Source organism: Abrus precatorius, unplaced genomic scaffold, assembly GCF_003935025.1.
Source record: "Abrus precatorius isolate BTA unplaced genomic scaffold, Abrus_2018 Scaffold7, whole genome shotgun sequence".
Classification (NCBI taxonomy): Eukaryota; Viridiplantae; Streptophyta; class Magnoliopsida; order Fabales; family Fabaceae; genus Abrus; species Abrus precatorius.
In genome coordinates this window covers 11,570,896-11,593,382 of record NW_020874417.1, presented here as the reverse complement: position 1 = coordinate 11,593,382, position 22,487 = coordinate 11,570,896, and the positions used below count along the sequence as shown (strand labels likewise).

At 31.9% G+C, this 22,487-nt stretch overlaps 2 protein-coding genes across 3 annotated transcripts; both read left to right on the top strand.

Annotated features, from left to right (window-relative positions):
- Positions 1-2,948: 2,948 nt before the first annotated feature.
- Positions 2,949-7,759, top strand: LOC113872440 (subtilisin-like protease SBT3.17). Of its 2 annotated transcripts, none has more exons than XM_027509987.1 (4): positions 2,949-3,276; positions 4,017-4,114; positions 5,977-6,036; positions 7,466-7,759. In XM_027509987.1, the coding sequence occupies exons 1-4, from the start codon at positions 3,050-3,052 to the stop codon at positions 7,513-7,515; spliced, it is 435 nt and encodes a 144-aa protein (XP_027365788.1). In that variant the 5' UTR covers positions 2,949-3,049; the 3' UTR covers positions 7,516-7,759. The 2 variants fall into 2 exon arrangements, with proteins under 2 accessions (XP_027365788.1, XP_027365789.1); XM_027509988.1 differs by having other exon boundaries at positions 5,977-6,061; positions 7,466-7,729.
- A 408-nt stretch (positions 7,760-8,167) lies between these two features.
- Positions 8,168-21,586, top strand: LOC113871092 (serine carboxypeptidase-like). Its single transcript, XM_027507864.1, has 9 exons — positions 8,168-8,814; positions 11,627-11,795; positions 13,644-13,763; positions 17,544-17,687; positions 17,788-17,941; positions 19,203-19,291; positions 20,041-20,299; positions 20,418-20,551; positions 21,034-21,586. Exons 1-9 carry the CDS (start codon positions 8,498-8,500, stop codon positions 21,160-21,162), a joined length of 1,515 nt encoding a protein of 504 aa, XP_027363665.1. The 5' UTR covers positions 8,168-8,497; the 3' UTR covers positions 21,163-21,586.
- The last annotated feature ends 901 nt before the right edge of the window (positions 21,587-22,487 follow it).

Sequence of the window (22,487 nt, the reverse complement as noted above, 5' to 3'; positions counted from 1 at the left end):
GGAGAAATTATTCTAAGGCCATAACACCAAATGAGCCTTTTAGATTTCTCCCAGAAACACTTAAAAGATAGAAAAACAAAAAGTCTTGATAGGTCAAGTCATTGCAAAATCCAAAAGTGGTTACCATCAGTCATCAACATTCACCACTACGCAAAAGAGATCGTGGACGATAGTTGTTACGAAAGAAGCCCCAACCAAACTGTAACACCTTAAATTTATTTATTTTTTAAATAAATAAGGAATTTTGCAAATTTTTGAAATAATAAAACTTCTATTTTTAATCCAAATTTCATCAAATATTTTAAAATAAGGAAAAGGGGTTACAATTTCTATCAAGTCACTACTACAGGACCCATTCAAATACATTAGTCTCAAATTAAAATCCTAGTCCTATAGCAGTTTCATCCACCCATTTCACTGAGTTTGATGCTTATCGTCTTGATTACCTGAAAAATGAATGTAAGAGTGAGTACTCTACACTACCAAAACATACAATTAAGCATAAAGTCTCACCTTCAGCATATTTCCAATACATTAAACAAATACAAGTACAGGCAACATTATCACATCTATAAGTACAATTCATGAACCCATGCATACACACGTCAGCCACACTCACATTGACACTGTGATCACAGATTTACATCATGAATGGTCGCCAATTACCCCCGCCTCACGGATACCACGTGAGCAGTCACAGGTCGCTTAGTAAAGATAATGGTCAGAGGTTTAGTCAGGAAGAGAGTGTGTGGCCTGTGGTGAACTCGTTCCACAGTCGATGTCACCACCACTCTCTCTTCCCCAAGGTATTTCTACCATCCTCATCTCCCACAGCCCCAGTGTATTGTTGAACCATTCACAGCACATTACAATGGCGTTACACGCCCCAATCACACACCTTTCAGTATATGGCACATAGCCCACATTTAACAGTACATAGCACGCATTTCACAGTTGCACGGCACAAGGCCTATATTTCATTTTCATAGCACACGGCACATAGCCTACACTCAATCATATTACACGACCCTCGGGCCCACATTTCACAATATTCATTCACAATGCTAAGCATACAAGCGCTCATCCTATCATACAACCTTTAGCAAATAAATCACATGTCACGGCACATGGCCCACATCATATTTCACAGCAATTTCCTACCTTCTACTCGGCCATACCACAATATTCCACAAAACATAGCAAATCACACATACAAGAGTAGGGTAGAGTCCTCCCTTACCTTGGATTGAAGACCCATGTTCGAACTCAACCACGGAACTGCTCCCCACACGGTTTTCGGCCTAAACACATGGAAGAATTCCATGAGAACCCCGAGAATCACCCAGAATAGAGAAAGGGAAGAAAAACGTAAACCCTAACCATTTAAAACTCACCTCCAAGCGTTCCCCACACGAATTCGAGATTCAATCTTGCTCCCGAATGGCTTTGGAGGGAATTAATCGATGGAAAAAGGGCTTTGGGGAATGAGAGAATTGAAGGGAGAGGGAGAAATAACTCTCTCCAAACCCTAATCCCTTTAAATCATTTCTGGTCATGACACTCTCGCTGCAACTACACGTCCTCTCGCTATAGCGAAAAAATCAGAGAAAACAGCACTATGGTTTTTGCAGAATCTCGCTACAGTGAGGCCCTCTCGCTACAGCGAGACTACATCCAGAAATGCACCCCAAACTGTCGCTCTGTCACTACAGCGAGACATCTCTTGCTATAGCGAGAAGGCGATAGTTCTGGTTCTTCCTCCTAGGGCCCTCTCGCTACAGCAAGAATCCTCTTGTTGCAGCTAGAACAGCCTAGTATCTTGCCCTGTACTTAGGCACTTAGCCTATTTCAGTCCAACTAGTCATACATACACCCATCTACATATATATACATATTCACAACATATATTTAAAAATACATACACAAATATACATTTAGATTTATATAATTATTAATAATTAATATTACAAAATTTGGGGTGTTACACAAACAACACGATCACAAGTAATCGTGGATAATGTGCATCAACAGTTGAATGTAGTTACTAAGAAGTGCCCGCAAAAGGAAGAAAACGGTGGTGGTCTTCCTGCCTATAAATACTCTAAAGTGTCATTTTACAGGAAACGACTTTTTGCACCCTGATACCGTACCTAAAATCTCTGCACGTTGAAATCCTACACCGCGCCAGACACCAGTTACCAGGAGACTTACGGTGGCCGCTGTTCGCTATTGTGAGGAGTCGTACGTTTACATTCCTGCACATTTACCCTTCCGCATTTTAATTTATGTTCCTTTTGCTTATTTCCTTGTACGCAATTTAATTCTTGTTTCTGCAATTTATTTCCTATTTAGCACTTTTTGCAAAGAACCTTTACGTTATGATTCAGTTTTACGCGTTTTATATTCACTATTCTTTTTAAATTATTTATTCTAAAACGTTCATTTTACTGTTACGTTAACGACACACTTAAAAGAACCCAAAGAAGACTTAATCCAGTCTCTAGATTGCTCTTAGATTATTTGTTTACAAAATTATCATTTTTCACCATAAACACAACTTTCTTCACAATTCATTACAAAACGCTGAATTTAATTATTATTGTTTTAATTACCATCTCAAATTCATATTTTTATGATTAAAAAAAATATTAGTTATATATGGGGTAGTGTAGTCATTTTAAATAATAAATACAATTACATATTTGTACATTGCATGCACATCATATACGCGGTAGCATAGGAAATTTGATAAAAAAATATTAAAAAATAAAAATAAAATTTTAATTTAAAATAATTTTAAAATTACTTATATACCTAAATTTTGTTACAAGAAATTCAACTCCCTATATGAGATAAGGTTATGACCAAGTGGAACACGCAGGCCCTGACACCAATACAACGTGTTATCGCAATCGCAACTCATAACTCGCTTCGTACTTAAGCAAAAGTACCATTGGTTTCTTTGCAACTTTGAAAAATCTTCGTGTGAATACTAAATCCAATTTATTTTTATTTTCCTTATAAAACGCGAAAACAGAACCGAACAAGAATGATAATGATAAGCACAACCAACCTTGGTTTCTCAAAACCTCAATCTCTCGTTATCCTCGTTTTCTTAGCATTGGTTTGCATCGCCATGTCGGACTCCGCTGCCAAACCCCTCGACCAGCACGCCTCCGGTTCTTCCCCTGCGGTTCACATCGTCTACACTGAGAGGCCTCAAAATGAGGAACCTGAGGCTTACCACATCCGAACCCTCTCTGCGGTTCTTGGCAGGTGCGTTTTGCTCCGTGAAATTCGTGCGATTCGATTTTGGTCTATGCAAAAATAACCTTTTGATATATTCGTGAGACATTTTAGTCCTTCGATCTGGCTGAGTTAAACACTTTGGGACCAATTTGAATTACTAATTGTTTTATCTGCACTAAGTTGGTATGGGATAGAAATTAACATTTTTTTTAAGGATTAATTTGAGTTACTAATGGTTTTAATTAAGTTGGTAGAAGATGCAAGTTAAGTTTCTTAGGGACCAATTCGAGTTACTAATGGTTTTATCAGCATTAAGTTGTACAAGATTTACTTTTCTTTAGTATTAATCATGTGCTAAAATGGAGAGAAAATGCCTAAAGGATTGAAGTGTTAAAGGTTTGTAATTTTGAAAGATTATTTGGAAATTTTATATTCTTCTGGAATTATATTGGATTGAGTGATCGAATCAAGTGATTGTTCTACATTTTATGTTGGTTTAAAAATCTTAGAAGTTCTTTTACTGGCTTTAAATTAATCCCTTTATTTAAAAGCCTCTTTTCAAGATTTACTTTTTCATAATTCTATGAGGCTTTTTTTTTTAATTAATAGAAAGAATAACGTCACTATTTTTTTTTTCTAGGGAATGAAGTTTAACTTTTTCATTTTTGAGAATTATTCTGTCTTCTGTTGAAGTTTTCTTTGGTGAAACTTGAATTTGATCTTTATTTTTTCTTTTGGGTAATTGTGTGATTGATTAATGGTTGCAGTGAGGAGGCTGCAAAGGAAGCTTTGTTGTATAGTTACAAGTCTGCAGCTAGTGGGTTCTCTGCTAAGCTTACTCCGGAGCAAGTTGATCAAATTTCAAGTAAGTTTGATTTTTTTATTAGTCATTCTCGCGGCCTTTTTAAACTCCCTGATGTAATATGGCTTGTTTAATGTTTTTTAGTCTTTTTAAATTCCCTGGTGTATTGTGGTTCTTCTATGTTAATCGGTTATGTTTGCATCTAAGCAAGATTTGTGTTTTGGTATCTTGTTCGTTTGTTTTGATTTATAGCAGTGTGTAGTGTGATTATTGTTAATGTTTAGAAATAGATTCTTTTGAAAAAATTTAATCATGTTGGTTTGGAGTTGAGTAGTTTGATCTTGGATTAGTTAAACACTTGTGAGTCATGATATGACTTAATTTGTGAAATGGCTTTGACAAGTATCAATTTGTTTACTTCCATGACAGCACTGATTTGAATCCAACCCCACAAGAGCAAGCAACATATATTTATCATTTGGCTTAAATTTTGTGCAGAATCAGTTTTTCTAGCTGAACGCTTGCTATACCCCATTTTGATCAGATTTTGGGAAAACTTAAAATAAGCTGATTGAAACCATTTGTTTTCCTATTTCTCTTATTCATTTGCTTTTCTTCCTGAACAACCTTGGTCAAGCAAGCTTTTAATATAAAATGGCAGACCAATTTTTGGTAGTTTTGTAGTCATATGTTAGTAGTGCCTTCAGATTTTTGGGGAACACTATTAAGATGTTCCTTTATGCTTTGAAATCTAGTGAAAAGAGTTTCAAATATTCAACTAATAGAAACTCAGGAACCATATTCTTATTTTCAATCCAGTTCATCAGGTTTTCATGATGCTCTTGCTTCTTATGAGTTTTTTATTTTGTGGGATAGCTTAGCTCTGCATGTGTGTTTCAAAGAAAATGTAGTTTCCAGATTCCTCCCTCCTTTGCTCTGAAAAGTTGTTCCATTGCAATCATGACAATCTAAAGATTTCGAGTCCTGAAAGAACTTTCCTAGAGTTTCATCTTTGTGAATCCTGCCTTTATTGGAATCATTGTTATTTTATCTAGGGGTATGAAGTCAAGAATTCAAATTTTAATCTAATATTTTAGAATAAGAAACCACTGGTTGAGTGCTCCTTAGTTTAAGGATGCTAAGTTTGGGGAGTGAATGTGGGAACAAGTGTGATTGGAGTGTTGAACTGTGAACTGTTTACATTTTGCAACTCTAATTTTCCATATATATGTAAAAGTATTTCATTCTCTGTGTATTATTAATCAGTTGTTGACTCTTCAGTTATCTCAGCCTCTATTTGATCCATAGACCATATTTACCGTATAAATTCTTCCTAATTCAATATTTAACTTCCTTCAAAAGTGGGAGGATCCATAGGGGAGAGAAATTTTTAGATTAATTTAACAAAATCATCATTAACTAAATAGGTATATTTGACCATCTTAAGTATTTAGTAGTAAATTCGTTCATTTCCTCTCCCCTCTTTTTTTCTTAACCAAACAAGGTGTCTCCCCCCTCCATTAAAATCCCTCCACTCTTCTTCCTTCCTTTGAACCAAACACTACATTATCATTATTGTTGTAAATATAAGTCTGTATTTCTTTTATCTCTATCATATGATCATTGTCACATCTTTTTTGTTTATTTTGAATATTATAAATACTAAGTGAATAAACTCTTATACCAGTTCGAATCGGTCACTGTAGTCCTGGCTTTTCTAAACCCCAATTTAGTTCCTATCTTTGCAAAAAATTATTTCACTAAAAAGTTAGGAACTAATGTTGATAATCTCAAGAACTAATTTGAGAGTTTACTTACTCAATCACCAATCTTGACTTTCAATTTTAATTGTATGGTCAACATCATCTCCTTTTTCCATGTATGTGTTCTTTTGTCCATGATTTGATGTTTCTGCTCATTTGCAGAGCAACCTGGTGTTCTTCAAGTTGTTCCGAGCAGGACTTACCAGCTCCATTCAGGACCAGGTAACCTGCACTAGAGGATGTTCATGTAATGATTTACTGGTTCCAAACCGTTATCTACACTATGTATAAACTAGTTTGCCTCACCTTATACTTGTGTCAATAAGATAATGGGTTCAATATATAATAACACACTGCTAATATTTGTGGTGCATTTTTATCAATTTATCATTGTCTTGCGTATTCCAAGTGGCATCCACAGGCCCTTTGTTGAGGATAATAATACATTGAGAACATATTTAATGGTTAAATTTCGTAAGTGTTTAAGAATATATTTCAAAACTAAATTTCTAAATACTGTTTTGATTGTGTTTAGGAAATAAAATGCTGGAAGTTATTAATAATAAGTATGTTTTTCTCATATATAGGGACGGTTTGAAATATAAAATTTATTAAAAAATTTAAGGTTGGTAAAATTAATAAAAAAAAGGGTAGTGGGAAAAACTACTTTGTGAAGACTTGTTTTTTTATTGGTCGACATTTTTGTGAAGACACTGAGAAGATGAGGCTTGAAATCTTAAAACTATGACTTGAGCCTGACAGAATAGAAGAAGGATTAAAATGTAAAATCCCAAGATTTGGAAGACTAAATTCTCAAAGAAAATGCATTAAAATGGACATTCAAGAACATTTTCAATGGTGCTGCTTTTCCAAGTTACTTATGTTTTATTTTACTAATTTATGAGTCCTACAGTAACACATTATCTCTTTTTTTTGTATTCTCAATTCAAGCAAATTTTTTTTCTTAAATGTAATTTTTTAAAGTTACTTAAATGAGTACTACAAGTTGGCTCTTCTCCGATCAAAACCCTTCATTATAAAGAGGGTCTTTTTTTCCCCCCCATAATCGACAGTATCTTATATAAGCAATGGGTGCTTATATTTCTGGCCAGGTTACGAGAGTGACGATGCAAAGTAATCATTAGAGGGCTAATTACTATTCTCAATATGAATTATATTTTAACTACGTAATTTTTAACACACTTTTCAATATACTTTTAATTAGACAAATTTATTAAAAACTAAAAAAATTATGTGAGTTATATTTTTTTATTCTTAAATTAATGTTTCTTTTTATACTTTTGTAATTTTTAATAAATTTTAGTTATATTAAAAAATTGTTAGCATTTTTCTTATTGTTTTAAATTAATAGTTGAGACTCTAATTTTTCATATAAACATTTTTTTCAATTATATTGTTTAAACTTGAGTTCAAGGGTTGTATACTTGAAAAATGAAGTTTCTAAAATCTCTTAATTAGTTCTTGTTATTTTAGTGTAAACTTGGAGCTTGAATAGAGACCGTGTCTTTGAAACAAATTATTAATCATGAACTTGCTGTATCTTGAAGCTTTAACAATTTTTATATAAGAAAATTATTTTTACAATGTTTTGAAGTGGGCAAAGAAATAATGAGTTTGAATTATTTTTCAGAAGATCCAAAGATGATGGACGCAAAGGAGGAGGATATTGCTTATGAGTAGTCAATTTGTGGTGGCTATGTCCTTTGGTAATAGAAGAGCAGGAGTGTAGCTTCATTTCTTTAGTGTAGGAAATAGTACCATTTATATATTTTATTAGGTGGGTTAGAGGTTTGTAGTGTACACTCATTTCTTTGGTAAAATACATATCAAGACTATATGTTTCATGATGTTCGAATTAACGCTTAGATTTGTCTGTAGTTGAAAGTTGCTTTTGAATCATACATACATATCCTATGTTTCAAATTAATTTTTCAAATTTTTTTATTGGGAATTAAATTTTACCTCCATTCTTTTTTTACAATAAACAAAATAAAATATTTTTTTCTTATTATAAAAAATAAATAATAAATTCAAAATGCATTAATTGTTAATTTTTTTATTAGTATCATTAAATATATAAATTACTAACTACATTATTTAATATCATGAGTATTCTTAAAATAAAATTTATATTTATGAAAAATATAATTAATTTAATTATTTTTTTAATTTTGATAATTTAATTTTTTATTTTTTATAAGAAGGATCAAAGGAAATATTAATATACTTATTTTTAAGGAAGAGATGTGTTTTTATAAACTAATTTTATTTTTTTAATTTTTTATTTAATTTAATACAATATTTATTATTAATAATTAAAATATGTATTGTAATAATGTTTTTTTATATATATAATTTGTAAGTCTTAATTATTAAATGAAGAACTTTGAGACGTTAGTTCTCTTTTTCATAATATGCGATTTTTATAATTAGATATTCTATTTTTAAAATTTTCAATTTATTTTTGTATTTTAAATTTTCATAATTTATTTGATTTTAATCTCTGAAGAGCAGATAACACGTGTTAAAGTTTTGATCGTCCGTGAGCTGAGAAAACAACGATCACTCGTCACGTTGAAGACCGTATAAAAGTAAACGATCAAGTGAGTGATTTCTAAGGGAGCAGTGTGTCTTCACTCCGTCTACCAAGTTCGAACAAACAATGGGGCATTCTTCCATTTCGATGTTAATCTTCCTCTGCAATCTTCTTCTTCTCTTCTCAGCGCCATCATCTTCTGCCTCCGATGATGAACTTCGCGTGACGCTCCATGCCAAGAACCTCATCAGAGACCTCAATTTGTTCCCCGATGACGATGTCAACGTCATTTCCGTTGCCAATTTTTCTTCTATCCAACCACGCAAGATCGTTGAGAAGCGCTTCAGGTTCCCCAACCTAATAGCTTCTGATTCGGGGGTTTCCGTTGAGGATTTGGGTCACTACGCTGGGTATTACCCTATTCAACATTCACACGCCGCAAGGTTTGCGCTTCATTTCTCGGTTAATTTCTGCTTCTATCGTTAACTTGAATAAAATGAACCCTAAACTCGTATTTTAGTTATATTTTTAACTTGTATGCAATGGGCGTGGCCAGTTGTTTTGTTTGAAGTAGTAGCTAATAAGGAGATGGTTATTTGCAAATGAATTTGACTCTAAAGTGATTGAGAAATTTATGGTTAAAATACACGTTATAATTCACGCATATTTACGAATTAATTTCTATTTTTAAAAAATTACATTTTAATTATCATATGAATATTTTGTTAATTAGAAAATATTATTGTTTATTAAGTTAGACATGTGAGCAAAGCTCAATGAAGTACTCTTAGAAGAACTAAATGAATTTTTTATTACAATAAATAATTTCTAAATGAGGATTAATTATAGGAACTAAATTTATATTTTAATCAAAATTTATTCTCTTTAGAATAAGAGGTTTTTTTAGAAAGGAGATTTGAAGATAGGAGAGGAAAGAATAAATTTTTTAATTTTAAATTAATAAATTATATATTATTTATAATAATAAATAATTAATACGATAAATTTATTTTAATTTATTATTTTATATCTTTTATTCTGAAAAATTATTAAATTAAAATATATTTATTTAAATTATAAATTTTTTCTTTCCTTCCCTTTGCTTCTAATACCTTCATCCCAAATAACTTCTCTTGAATATATTTTTAATCCTTGCATTTTCATGAATGTTTTATTTTAATCATACTAATGTTGTTTTCTATAGTTTTGGTCTCCATATGATTAGGATTTAGGTATTTTGGTCTCTCCTACCGAGGGTTGGGATCCTCTGCATTTTTTTGTGCCAACTGCACTTTGCAGTTGGTGTTATAAACACTTTCATCTTACAGAAAATTTCTCGCTTAAGCAAAAATGGAAAAATAACTAACTGCAAGTTGGAGTTATTGCACAGGATCCCGGTTCCTCTTACTGATGAGGCCACACAAATAATCTGCACGTGATAGTATCTTTATTAGCCACATCATCATTTAATGGTCCACGGTTCAATAGAGATCAAATGTGTTAATTCTAGAAAAGTCAAGGACTAAAATCATAAAAATAAACTTTTGAGGGATTAAAGTTATTTGGATTAAAATAAAATAACTTATAAAAATATAGAAACTGAAATCATATTTAAGAAATACTTTAATTAATATTAAGTAAATAATATTTCTAAAAATTTAGTTTTGTGATTGAGTTTAGTAGAGTTATTTAATTCATTTAACTGACTTACCTAATGGATAAGGCCCTTTATTTTCTTACTCGAAATACTCACCTTTAAAGGACTGAAATCCTTTTATTGAAGATGTTAACATGAGTGCTTTGGAGCATTGATTAAAAATAAATTAAAATAAAGTATTCATAATTGAAAATATTTTATAGGTTGTGTTAATGCTCCTTAAGTAGTATCTTTAAGACTTGTTAATTAGACAGAGTTATGTAAAATATTAAGAATATCAATAAAAAGAAAAGTATTTAAAAAATTAATATACAATTTGGTTCCTAAAACGGTTAGCTCTTAACTATTATTGCTTTGACCCCATGCCTATAAAACTTGATTTTTGAAAGTGTCAAACTGTCAGACTTGCCAACAAGTTTACGATACTAAGTGGTTAGCTGGCAAACGATTTCATCGCTCAAAGGATTAAATTCTGTAGATGAAAACTTTAGGGGGACCAAAACAATGTATATTGCTAATATTTTGGATTAAATTGTATGTTGACATATTTAAAATTGTAAGACAGATATGTATAAGTTGTTTAGACTTTAGATATAATTTGAAAGTTATAGATAAAAAAAAAAGTATTTAAAATTATAAAAAGAATATGTATAATTTATTTATGAGAATTTGAATGAGCAGTTAAAATTTGGAAAAAGAGAAAATATTACTGTAAAAAGGGAAATTTAAAAGGAAATAGTTTAAGATAATACATTGTGAAGATTTGAGAAAGTAAAAAATAAATTTTAACTTAAAAAAGAAAATTTGATAGTAATTAATAATTTGAGTGTTTTTTTAATGATTTTGTTAACCTTTAAGTCTTAAAGCTGATTTTAAGCAACTAAAAATAGTAATTTTCTATTAAAAAATTCATTTCACTTTTATATTTTCAAGATAGTAAATCTTTTAGAGTTATGGTTGTTTATCGCAAACCTTTGAAGTAAGAAATAACAATGATGTCTAGTGTCTTAAGGATTAAGAGAGTAAATTAGATGTTTGCACTCTATTTTACTATATATAGATGGGTTACCTTTTTACTTTTCTTTTATTATTCATACATCTTTGTGGTTTTCTTTTTTGTGAAATCTTTTGCCATATTAAATAGCACTGTTTCACTATAAAATTTTGGGTTAATATGAAATATAGTCCTTTAAAAAGTGTCAACTTGTGTTGCTTTGATCCCTGAAAATTTTTGTCCATACTATCAATCCTTTGAAGTAAAAAATTGTTTACAAGTTGAAGACTTGTCTGTCAAGTTGACACTTCTGATTTTGAGAATCAATTTGTATATATGTGAACTTACAACGGTCAAAGCAACACATGTTGCCACTTTTATGGTTATTGTATATCAAGTCCCAAAATTATTTGCGAGATTATGATTATGTCCGTTTGGTAAATAAATAGTTGTCTATCATTTTCATGACCTTGTACATTTCAAAATTCACTGCATAAGATATTATGTAGCTATTTTATGCTCTATAATATTTGGGTGTATTGTCGATTTGGTCAGTGAGTATATTATGATAGTTGTTTCTTCTTATGATTGTTTGGTGCTGCAGGATGTTCTACTTTTTCTTTGAATCACGCAACAGCAAGGAAGATCCTGTTGTAATTTGGTTGACAGGGGGACCTGGGTGTAGTAGTGAATTGGCTTTGTTTTATGAAAATGGCCCTTTCAAAATTGCTGATGACTTGTCTCTTGTGTGGAATGAATATGGTTGGGACAAGGTATTCTAATTTCATTTTTTTTTTCTAATGTTATTTCTATGTGTTGCAATTTACAAATTACAATGGTTGAAGTGCCTTTATTTGTCAGTGTAAGCAATCTAAAATCAACTTTTTATGAATTCATGTTGGTTTTTGAGCAATCAACTTACCATACTGCTGCCATACAATCAAGTTTAGGAATCTCAACTGAATTTGTGATAGCTTCAGCTCATTTTGTTGCTTTAAATTAATATATTCTGTCACCGTTCATATCTATAATCTATAATAATTATACAAGACAGGAAGGGTTGTCAAGGCTGTCCAATCTCTGCACATCATGAATGACAACACCCTTGAAATAACCATGATCAGAATACAAAACAAGCCGTAACAAAATACTGCTCCAAGATATTTTAAAGCCAAAGAGGTGCCATCTAAAGATGTATGTCTTCTACTTCAACCAGGTGGACCAAAAACGATTGAATGAACTGAACATTAGCACAAAATTCTGGTTTCCTTGTTTTCACTAGGATCTATGTAATGAACCATCAAACCTTGCTCCTAGTAGGGCAGACCCAATGATCTTGAAAACTGCAAAAGAATTGCTCCATAGAAAATCTGTATGCAATATCAGTAATCAATGTAGTGCAAAATTAAGTGGCCAACTGTTTCTGAAGTTGAACTGTGCAAGCACTATTATGTGAACAATAAGACTTGACTTCTGAGGGGACTTGGAAATAGGAGAAACCTCTGATGATTAGGAGAAGGAGTAGGAAATTGAAAGAATGCTACATAAAAAACATATCAGATAAATACATAGTCCCAATTCACTTATTTGGATTGCTAGATAAATGAGTAGGTTTTAGAGTAAAAGCACACTTTGACTGTAATTCCCTATCTTCTATGTTGCTCATGTTTTAAAAGAATTCAAAGTCATACTATCGTGAGGACTCTGAATGGAATAAAAGTTGTCAAGGGGAAATTATGGAAACTAAGGAAGATTCCTCTTAAACGTCCTCCCAAAGCTTAATAGGAGCATCATCATCACTCATCACCCAATCCAATTTATTTTAGATATTCCAAAAGAAACCAGTGGCCAGGCCAATATGACACATGTCCCTGAGAATTATACTTGAGTTGCTTTCTAGACAGAGTTAGCTTGTGAGTCACTTTTTGCAATGTTAAATCAGCCTTTGAAAATAACTTGGACATTTATGAAATGGTGCAGAAAGTGGATAGCTGAATGGTATCTAGTTGTTGAAGTAATAAGCTACTTTATCCCATTAGTTTTTTGGCTTTTTGGTTGTTAATCCTTGAAGAATTATTAAATGTGCAACCTCCCCTCATTACCTGGAGATATTGGTTTTGAAACATTGAACTGATTTACCTATTACTTGTTACTATAGCGAATCTTTATATTAGAATTTTTGGTAAGAGAAAATGAAATCACTCATAGTTACGTTGTTATTTGATGTCATGTTAATGCTGATAATGGGGTTTCTTTGTCTTCAAGGACAAGCTTTTTGAAGATTTTCCATCTGTATAGTACAAACGTAATTTTAGCTACAAATAAATCCGAGAAGAAGCAACCACTTGCTGTTTATGATACTTAACGCCTTCAAGAAAGGCATGAGATGGGGTTCAAGTGTCTTATTGAAGCAAACCAATTTCATTAGCTTATAGTTTAGATGAAATTTGTCCATCCAGTTCAATATGTTTTGACATTGAGTTGTCTAACTGCAAATGTTTTTATGAGGAAAGAAATAAGCTTGATAAACTAATTGCTATAACCTCGACAACTGCTTTCTGTTATGTACTTTTGCTGTGAGAATTATTTATGGGAGGTAAAATTTGTTGGTAACTTTGTAGGCATCAAATCTTTTGTATGTTGACCAACCAACTGGAACTGGCTTTAGCTACAGTACTGATTTGCGTGACATTCGACATAATGAAGAGGGTGTCAGCAATGACTTGTATGACTTCATGCAGGTACTTGTGTTTGCTCTGAAATCTGAATATTAGTTACAAATTTTATTAGCATGTTCATCTATTACCTGCCATTTATTATTTTTATAGCGGATGTTGCAATTCTAGATTCCTTTATATTAACATTTATCTCTTACTTTTGTGTTAAATTTGGTATGAATTCCTTAAAGTTTCTATTAGAGAAAAGAAGTTTGGGAAGTCATGCTCAACAGAGGTTATAGGATAGTATTATGAGTATAACGTCTATTAAAGAAATACTAAAATACCATTTTAACGCCGCCCTAAAGTTGGATAGTTGAGATTAATCATAACCAATTTTGTTACAACAAATATAATGTTGATTGAGTTTGTTGAGATCCTGCATCAACTATAGATATGGCTAAAATCAAGCTTACAAAAAGCTTGAAAAATTCTCACCTCTTGAGCAAGCTTCTAAGGGTAAGTTAAGCCCTGTTTGATTTTAATATGATATTAGAGCCTATCATAGATTTGATATTGGGTAATTCCAAAATTATCAATCTTGAATAATGCCATGTAGTGCCTAATGCCAAAAATGTTATTATAGCGAGACGGCACATTGCAAGATTACTGCTATTTAGAAAATTTTTATGCAAATTAAATAATTTATACAATATATAAAATGCAAAAAATAAAATCAAAATCCGTGACATATTCATAATTAAAAATCAAAAGTCATAACTTTTAACCAAAACATACAAATAGATAACAATAAAAGTAAAAAATCCCCCAAAATGGGCAAAAATGAATTTATTTTGAAAAGTTCCAGCTAGTGCTGCTATAGTGGTGCTACGGTTGCTATTTAGAAACTCTTTGCTATTCAAATTTTGTAACAGCCTATGGCCACTCCACTATTCTACCATAGCATTGCTATAGCCCACTATTAATAATTTTGGGTAATCCTCAACTGTCCCAAAAATGAACTTGATCTGTGGATTTCTCAGTGCAATCTACTTGGTCTAAAAAAAGCATCAGTCCTACATTGTCCACAGTCTAGATATTTTGTCCTGGGCATAATGTGTTGAGATCCCACATTGACTATAGATATGGTTAAAGTAGAGCTTGCAAAGGCTTAAGCAATGGTCACCTTTGATCTAACTGTTGGGAGTGAGTTAGGCCTAGTCCATTTTTAATGGAGTTATTTACTAAATATTTTAACCAACTGTGGTTATCACCTTGTATATATCTTAAATATTTTGTTTTTAGTAGGTTACATAATTAGCTTGTTAGTTTACCTAATACCTAGTTAGAATAATCAATTGATAGTTTCTTAATTTGTAGGGATTTGTTTACCAAGATTTTTCTCCCTAATTATTTGCCTATTATTTTCCTTTTATTCTGTTTCTCAAGTAAGGGGAGACCTATGTACATTTGAAATCAATCACAAAAACATGCATGATTCAAATTGGTATTAGGGCAAACACTGCTTTGCTGGCCCTAGTAATTTGCTGTCAAGATGTGACATTTCCTCAGGCTTTAATGGCACTAAGGGGAGTGACTCTCCTAGTTTAGATTCAACCACCAAACACAATCAAAGTGCTGATCCCAAATTGCCTTTAGGTGAATCTAACTCAGTTCAAATCATTACAATGTGCGTAAATGTTGTAGATTCTCTATGTTGATGTCAATCTGTCCACACATATTTGTGGAATCAGATTGAGGAGCAAGGCACAATTTTTCATGGTTTTTTTTAACTAAGAAAAGGTTTGGCAAAAAACTCTGTACCCTCCTCATTCAGATTGCTCATATAAATACACTTAAATTACAAGCTGTCACGTTGATTTCAGTCCAATAAATCAGCTAAACTATCATATATACATTTACAGCTAATTATCTTAAATAAGAGAATAACTGTTACAAATAATTGTGCAATCAATCCTATACAATCCTCTTTTCCATTAATTCCATTAACATCCCCCCTCAAATTGATGCTGGTAAATCTACAAGCATCAATTTGCCAAGTAGAAAATTGTGTTGCTGATATCTCAAGGATTTAGTGAAAATGTCAGCTATTTAAATAGATGTTGAGACGTGGTAGATTGATGACTCTTTGATCATAGAAGTCTTATGCTGACCGACGCAAGAGGCTATTGGAATTTGAAATTGGAGATCATGTATTCCTAAAAATGTCACGTACTACAGGTATGGGAGGAGCATTGAAGGCAAAGAAGCTGACTACTAAGTTCATTAGGCCATATCAAATATTGCATCGCAGAGGACTAGTAGCTTATGAGCTAGCTTTACCACCTCAGTTGGCAAGGTTACATAACGTTTTCCATGTATCACAGTTGAGGAATTATATTCCTGATCTGTCTCATGTAATCGAGTCAGATGTTGTAGAGATATTAGATAATTTATATGTTGAAGTTCCAGCTGCTCGTATTAAGGATACTAGGGTTAAGGAGCTTAAAGGTAAAATCAGAGAGTTGTATCCTCATCTTTTTTTAGGACAAAAATTTATTTTTAGGGAGAGAATTGTCAAACCTGTAATTTATTATTGAGTGATATGTAATGTTTTGTACTTGTTAAATGTTAATTAAAAGATTATTTGGTATTGGAATAGATTTAGATGGAGTTTGTTATTATTTAAAAAATAAAATCATATATATATATAGCAAAATATTACTCGTAGCAATAGTCACATGCATTCTTAGCCCACCTAATGCACAGCATGAAAACGGTTCCAACTGGTTTCACAATCTAAGTAATCTAGAAAGAATCGAGTCGGTCTCGAAGTGACCTATTTTGGTATCTGGATCCAAACAATACAGCATGCTCTATTATTACATGTCTACCCACCTAAATGTGTAATTCGGTTTTATAATGAAGCAAGACATATATCTCAATATGATGCAAAACAGAAAATAGCTTTTATTCGAGAGATCTGACAAAATTATCTTAAACCCCTTGTAATAGTATACCAAATAGTTTCAAACATTGTTTAATAGTTAAAGTAAGCTCTCTTTATTTTAGAACAGCGATTCACACCAAATGTACCGAATATTACGTGTTTTAAGGCAAGATCCACCAAAGATATAGCTCTACAACAAAGTTTCTCCTAAGATTTCATCAACTATTTATAAGAAAGAGAAGAATAAGAAAAACGAACGGTAAATTTAACTTCAAACTTATAGAAACTTACTTCAGATCTTTCAGAACAGACGTAAAATATCAGATCTGGTGAGAAATATAAGTTTAGGAGGGTTTAGTATGAGAGAAAATGGTGGTATATGCCCTTGGATCTCTCTAGAACCTTTAAGAAATGTAAAAATGAAAATTTCTTGCAAGACCCCCTATTTATAGGCAAAATTTTGAATTTTTTTTTAAAGTACTGTTTACGTCAACTTTATTATTTACGCTGATTTTACTGTTTATGCTGACTTTACTATTCACCTCTTTTTTTCTTTTTTTTTTTTATATATAATATCAAACTTCATCTAAATCTATTTTAATACTAAATAATCCTTTAATTAACATTTAACAAATACAAAACATTATAGATCACTTAATAATAAATTACAGGCCTGACATCTATCAGGTCATCATAGCTAAGACAAAAGAAACAAATTTAATAGGACAGAGAAAAGGATTTAGGAAAAAGTTATCTAGTTAAATAAAGAATTTGGGATTCATGCCCAAATTTTGGGGCAGGTTTGTATGTTTATGTTACAAGACAGAGTAGTGAGAGTAATTCTCATGTAGAAACATAGTAAAAATAATTTAAGACTAAATATTGTCTTAACAGTTATTTTCTTTTTTCCTCAGGCCTTCTTTGCAGAGCATCCCGAATATGCAAAGAATGACTTTTTTATTACAGGTGAGTCATATGCTGGACATTATATTCCTGCTTTTGCCACTCGTATCCACCGGGGAAACCAAGCTAAAGATGGAATTCATATAAACCTGAAGGTTCGTTACATTACATGATGAACCATTGTACCTTTCTATATGATAGAATTGTATTGAAGGAAAAGAATACCAGCTTATCTTTTTTTATTTGTTTGAACAGGGATTGGCCATTGGTAATGGGCTTACTAACCCTGCAATTCAGTATAAAGCTTACCCAGATTATGCACTAGAAATGGGCATCATTAAGAAGGCTACACATGACCGCCTTGACAAAGTATTGGTTCCAGCCTGTGAATTGGCAATAAAGCTATGTGGTAATAAACATTTGGCATTTTTACTTTCAGCAAATGTTATGTTTCTTGTCATGTCATTGTATGTTTGAAATGATGGCTATGATGGATTCAAGAGTGTTAGACAATGTCATATTATATACACCACATGTGAATAAGTGTAATTAGCATGTTCTCGATTTTAGAGATTCAATTACTGTATTTTAGGGATTGCCTTGATTCTTTTGTACCCTAACAAAGATTATAAATAATATATGTGTGTGTACTCATTGACACAACATTCACTCATACTCTATATCTCTTTTCTATAGTATAACTTAACAACCAAATGTTTGAACTTGTTTGATTGATTATTAAAGCTTGAGCTCAACCCTCCAGCTCATTTCCAGTATTAAACTTGATTTTAAGTGATGGAAAAAATATTCACTTGATTTGTGAAAAGTACCATCTGAGTTGGCTCATGACATTTTACCCATGATATTTACACGTCCTGGGTTCATATATGATAAATTTGGGCAAGCAATCTGAACTGGGCCTAACTTCTATAAACTAGTTAATGGGAGGAGGATTGCCCAAGCCTCAAAAGGAGTATTCTAGTCATATTCCTAGTTGATATGAGACATCTTAACACACTTCCCTTATATCCAGGATTGGACTTTAGACGAAGTAGTACATTCTTTAAGGAAACCATGACTTTAAACAATCCCTTAGAGAGCATATAGTTTGAAACTTCAAACTATTATAAGAATTCGTTGCAGTTAGCTTCAAGTACCATCTGATTCTGATAAAATACACAGTAAATTTCACTTAATCTTTAAAGTTATGATAGCATTAAGATTTTTGGGGCCATCAGATGTCTTTGGTTCTAACACTTTCTATGTATGTGCATGTGTATTTAGTTAGAAAGTCTGATTTTTCAGACTTTGTCATATTATATATGTAAGATGCATGTGTGTGTGTGTGTGTCTGTGTGTATAATGACATGATTATTGTAAAATATGAATTACTATTACTTGTGTTCTTTCTTAATTATTTGAAAGTTTAATCAGATTTACCTTCACTTAAGATATATATGTATGTAATGAGAGTAGTAGTTTGTTGATTTCCAGTGAGTGTATCATTTAAGTGATTTTATTATCTTGATCAAGTGATCATTCTTGTTGGAGCCCGAAAAACAAAGGTCAAGAATCATTACCTGATTTTCACTAAAAAACAATGCTCGTGTTTGCAGCCTTCTGGTTGCCTTCTGTTAACTGTACCTTAATATTTGGTTTGATCCTTTCAGGCACTGACGGAAAGATTGCCTGTGCAACTGCATATGTAGTTTGTAATCTCATATTCAGTGACATCATGTTACATGCTGGAAACGCAAATGTGGGTAAACAAATTCTTTTGTATGGTTGACGTATCAGTAGTACTTTATGTATTTGACTTGGGATTGATGGCTTATATAAAAGTTTATTGAGCATGAAGTATGGTCATAATACTGCTTTCTTGCTACCTTTAGCTGTAAATCAAATTGAAAGAGGCCAATGGGGATCAATATCATCTGTTCCATTTGTTCAGATAAGCTTTGATACCTTGTGACCGAACCATTCAACTTAAAGTTTAGTTATTCAGTGAGGAGCGCAAGAAATTTCATTGTCTAAAATTGTTGATACCTGATAACTTGCTCTTGTTTTCCAGAAATTTTATTTTTCAAATAACTTATTGGGCACTGTTTTATAGTATTTGTAATAGGGTAAAGAAATACTATTCAGGCATTATTTCTTTTGGAAAAAGAGATACCAAAATACCATATATCATGTGGAGAGGTATAAGGAATCTGCTTACCAAGTTTTGGAACATGGTTAAATTGACGAAGCATTCCCCTAACTACAAGTAAGCATGTAGGTAATTAACCATTTTCCAAACCTAAAGTCTATTTCATAGGCAACTTTAACTGTTTCTTAGTTAACGATATTTTAATTGAGAAATTTCATATAGTATATGTTAACAAAGCCGTTTATGCTGCTGATAGGTCAAAAGAAACTCATGTCTTGATATTTTTGGTGATTGCAATCTTGAAGCAATATATGGGTATATTGATGATTTTTACCAGCAGTTTTATACTTATGCTGCAGTACTATGATATTAGAAAAAAGTGTGAGGGGAGCCTTTGCTATGATTTTTCAAACATGGAGAAGTTCCTCAACCAAAAATCTGTTCGGGATTCACTGGGGGTTGGAAAAATCCATTTTGTTTCTTGTAGCACTGAAGTTTATCTGGCTATGTTGGTGGATTGGATGAGGAATCTTGAAGTTGGTATTCCCGCCCTTCTTGAGGATGGAATCAATTTGCTTGTTTATGCTGGGGAATATGATCTCATCTGCAACTGGCTTGGTATGTATTTACTCTTAAATGTATTTTAGATCTGTTGAAAATTTTAATATTTCATATTTATTACCCTTCAATGAATGAATTGATGGATATTTTTTGGTGGCATGATTTCAATGAGTAGGTAATTCAAGATGGGTTCATGCCATGGAATGGTCTGGTCAGAAAGAATTTGTGGCCTCACCTGAAGTTCCTTTTGTTGTTAATGGATCAGAAGCCGGATTATTGAAGAGCTATGGACCTCTAAGTTTCCTTAAGGTGTCTTTTTCTCTTTCACAAACTTACACAAATAGACACTTTATTATGCCGTGCAAACTGTTATGGCATTTTGAATAAGCCATCTAGGTAGCAAATAAGGTTAACTTTAGATTACCGCCAACATTACTCTCCATCTGACTATACTGAGCAGTTCTAATTACCCTGATTTTAAAAATACAAACCATCACGGGTGACAAAGGAAGAAAAATAATCTTTGCTTTTTCTGTTAATGATTTGGACTAAATGTTAAAATTAAGGACGACTGACACATAAATATCTACACTGTGCGGGCTAATTGCACACTTTTATGCCAAGGTCAAATGTAAACTTGTTCTTGTGCGGTGCTAACAGCTAAATTTAGTGTTGTCCAGAAATAGACACTATTTATTTACCAAAGTCCTGTTTGGCTTTGCCCGTGGCGTTTTTTGCCCGTAGTTTGTGGAAAATGTTTATTCAGTTTAATATCATGTGTGACAAAACAGGTCCATGATGCGGGTCACATGGTTCCAATGGACCAGCCCAAGGCTGCATTAGAGATGCTGAAGAAGTGGACTCAGGGAACCCTTGCTGAATCTAGAGCTTATGAAGAAAAATTGATTGCTGAGATGTGATCTCTTTTATTACTAAATTAGTCTAGCATAAGGGAACACAAATGAGAGAAGAAATTCCAGTGGAAGTGTGACCAGTAGGTAGTTTTGTGATGTCATATCTCCCCCAAACTCGTGCAATTTCTGAAACGACAGTGTACTAGGAACTCACTGTCATAGAAGAAAATAACTATTCTAAAGGAGCAGTATTCATGTAAGGACTTGACTTTTCTCTGTACCTATTAGTTGTATCTTCATATTTACGTTTCTCTGCTGATAAATTAATATTTGAATGAATAATTCATTTGTTATATGATCTAACCACTTATACACTTTTGTCTCTAGGATGTATTGGTTTGAGGGGAAGAAAATTAAGAGGGCAGGGAATAGGATTAGATTGTTTATTTTTCTTTACCTTTTACCCAAATAATCGAAGGATTTTTTTTATTCATCTAATTTCTTTTTCACTTTATTTTTCTTTTTTATTTTTTTTTTCTCTTCATCCCTCGTCCAAATACATTTAGTAAAACCATGCTCGAGTTCAATTTGTGCGAGGGAAAGTCACCAAGAAAAGTGATCTCAAATAGAAAGAAATATTAATGATCAAGAGGAAGGTCATTGAAAATAATTTGAGTTCAATTTGAGACGTGTCATTTTTTCTTCTGTCGTTATTATTTTTAGATTACAACACTCAAGTAGTGTTTTATTTATTTATCTACTTCTATTTAAAAAAGTTAAAATAAAACGCAATTCTAGAGACGTCTTAAAAATAAAAATTAGTTTTATTAATAAAAGGAAATAAAAAGAAAATGAGCTTTTATAAGTGTTATTTTGAGGAGTTTTTACTTTTAAAGAGAAGTAAAAAAGAAAGTTGAGTTTGGTTGAAAGAAATTATATTGGTCAATTAATAAATAAAAAATAGAAAAAATTTATCAAAACATTATTAAAGCATTCATATCACGATTTTTAAAATATCTTGTGAACACTCAATTTCATCTTAATCCTTCTTTTGTCAATCGTTTTATTAAATAAAATTAAAATTAAAGCAAGTAAGTCCCCAATAAATATAAATAAGTTTGACATTTAATTCATGTTTATTAAAATATGGAGCTAAACTCTTAACATTGTTAAATATAAGAATATGTAAATATTAAATTGTATAATATCAAACAATATCAATAATATTTGACTAATTGACTAATTATTTTTGCTTAATTCTAAATCTAAGAAAAATAAATCTAGAGATAATAATGTTAATTGAAATAGAAAATAAAAAAATTATATGTCTTTTGCAAAAATAATGATTAATTTTTTTTAATAGCACCTGCATTTTTGCTACAAGAAGAAAG

Excerpts from the sequence above, each read along its gene's own strand:
- LOC113872440 (XM_027509987.1), top strand. The coding sequence starts at position 3,050 with ATGATAATGATAAGCACAACCAACCTTGGTTTCTCAAAACCTCAATCT. Across the intron at positions 3,277-4,016 it reads CTCTCTGCGGTTCTTGGCAG|TGAGGAGGCTGCAAAGGAAG; the intron begins GTGCGTTTTGCT and ends TAATGGTTGCAG. Across the intron at positions 4,115-5,976 it reads GCAAGTTGATCAAATTTCAA|AGCAACCTGGTGTTCTTCAA; the intron begins GTAAGTTTGATT and ends GCTCATTTGCAG.
- LOC113871092 (XM_027507864.1), top strand. The coding sequence starts at position 8,498 with ATGGGGCATTCTTCCATTTCGATGTTAATCTTCCTCTGCAATCTTCTT. Across the intron at positions 17,688-17,787 it reads GAATTCATATAAACCTGAAG|GGATTGGCCATTGGTAATGG; the intron begins GTTCGTTACATT and ends TTGTTTGAACAG. Across the intron at positions 19,292-20,040 it reads TACATGCTGGAAACGCAAAT|TACTATGATATTAGAAAAAA; the intron begins GTGGGTAAACAA and ends CTTATGCTGCAG.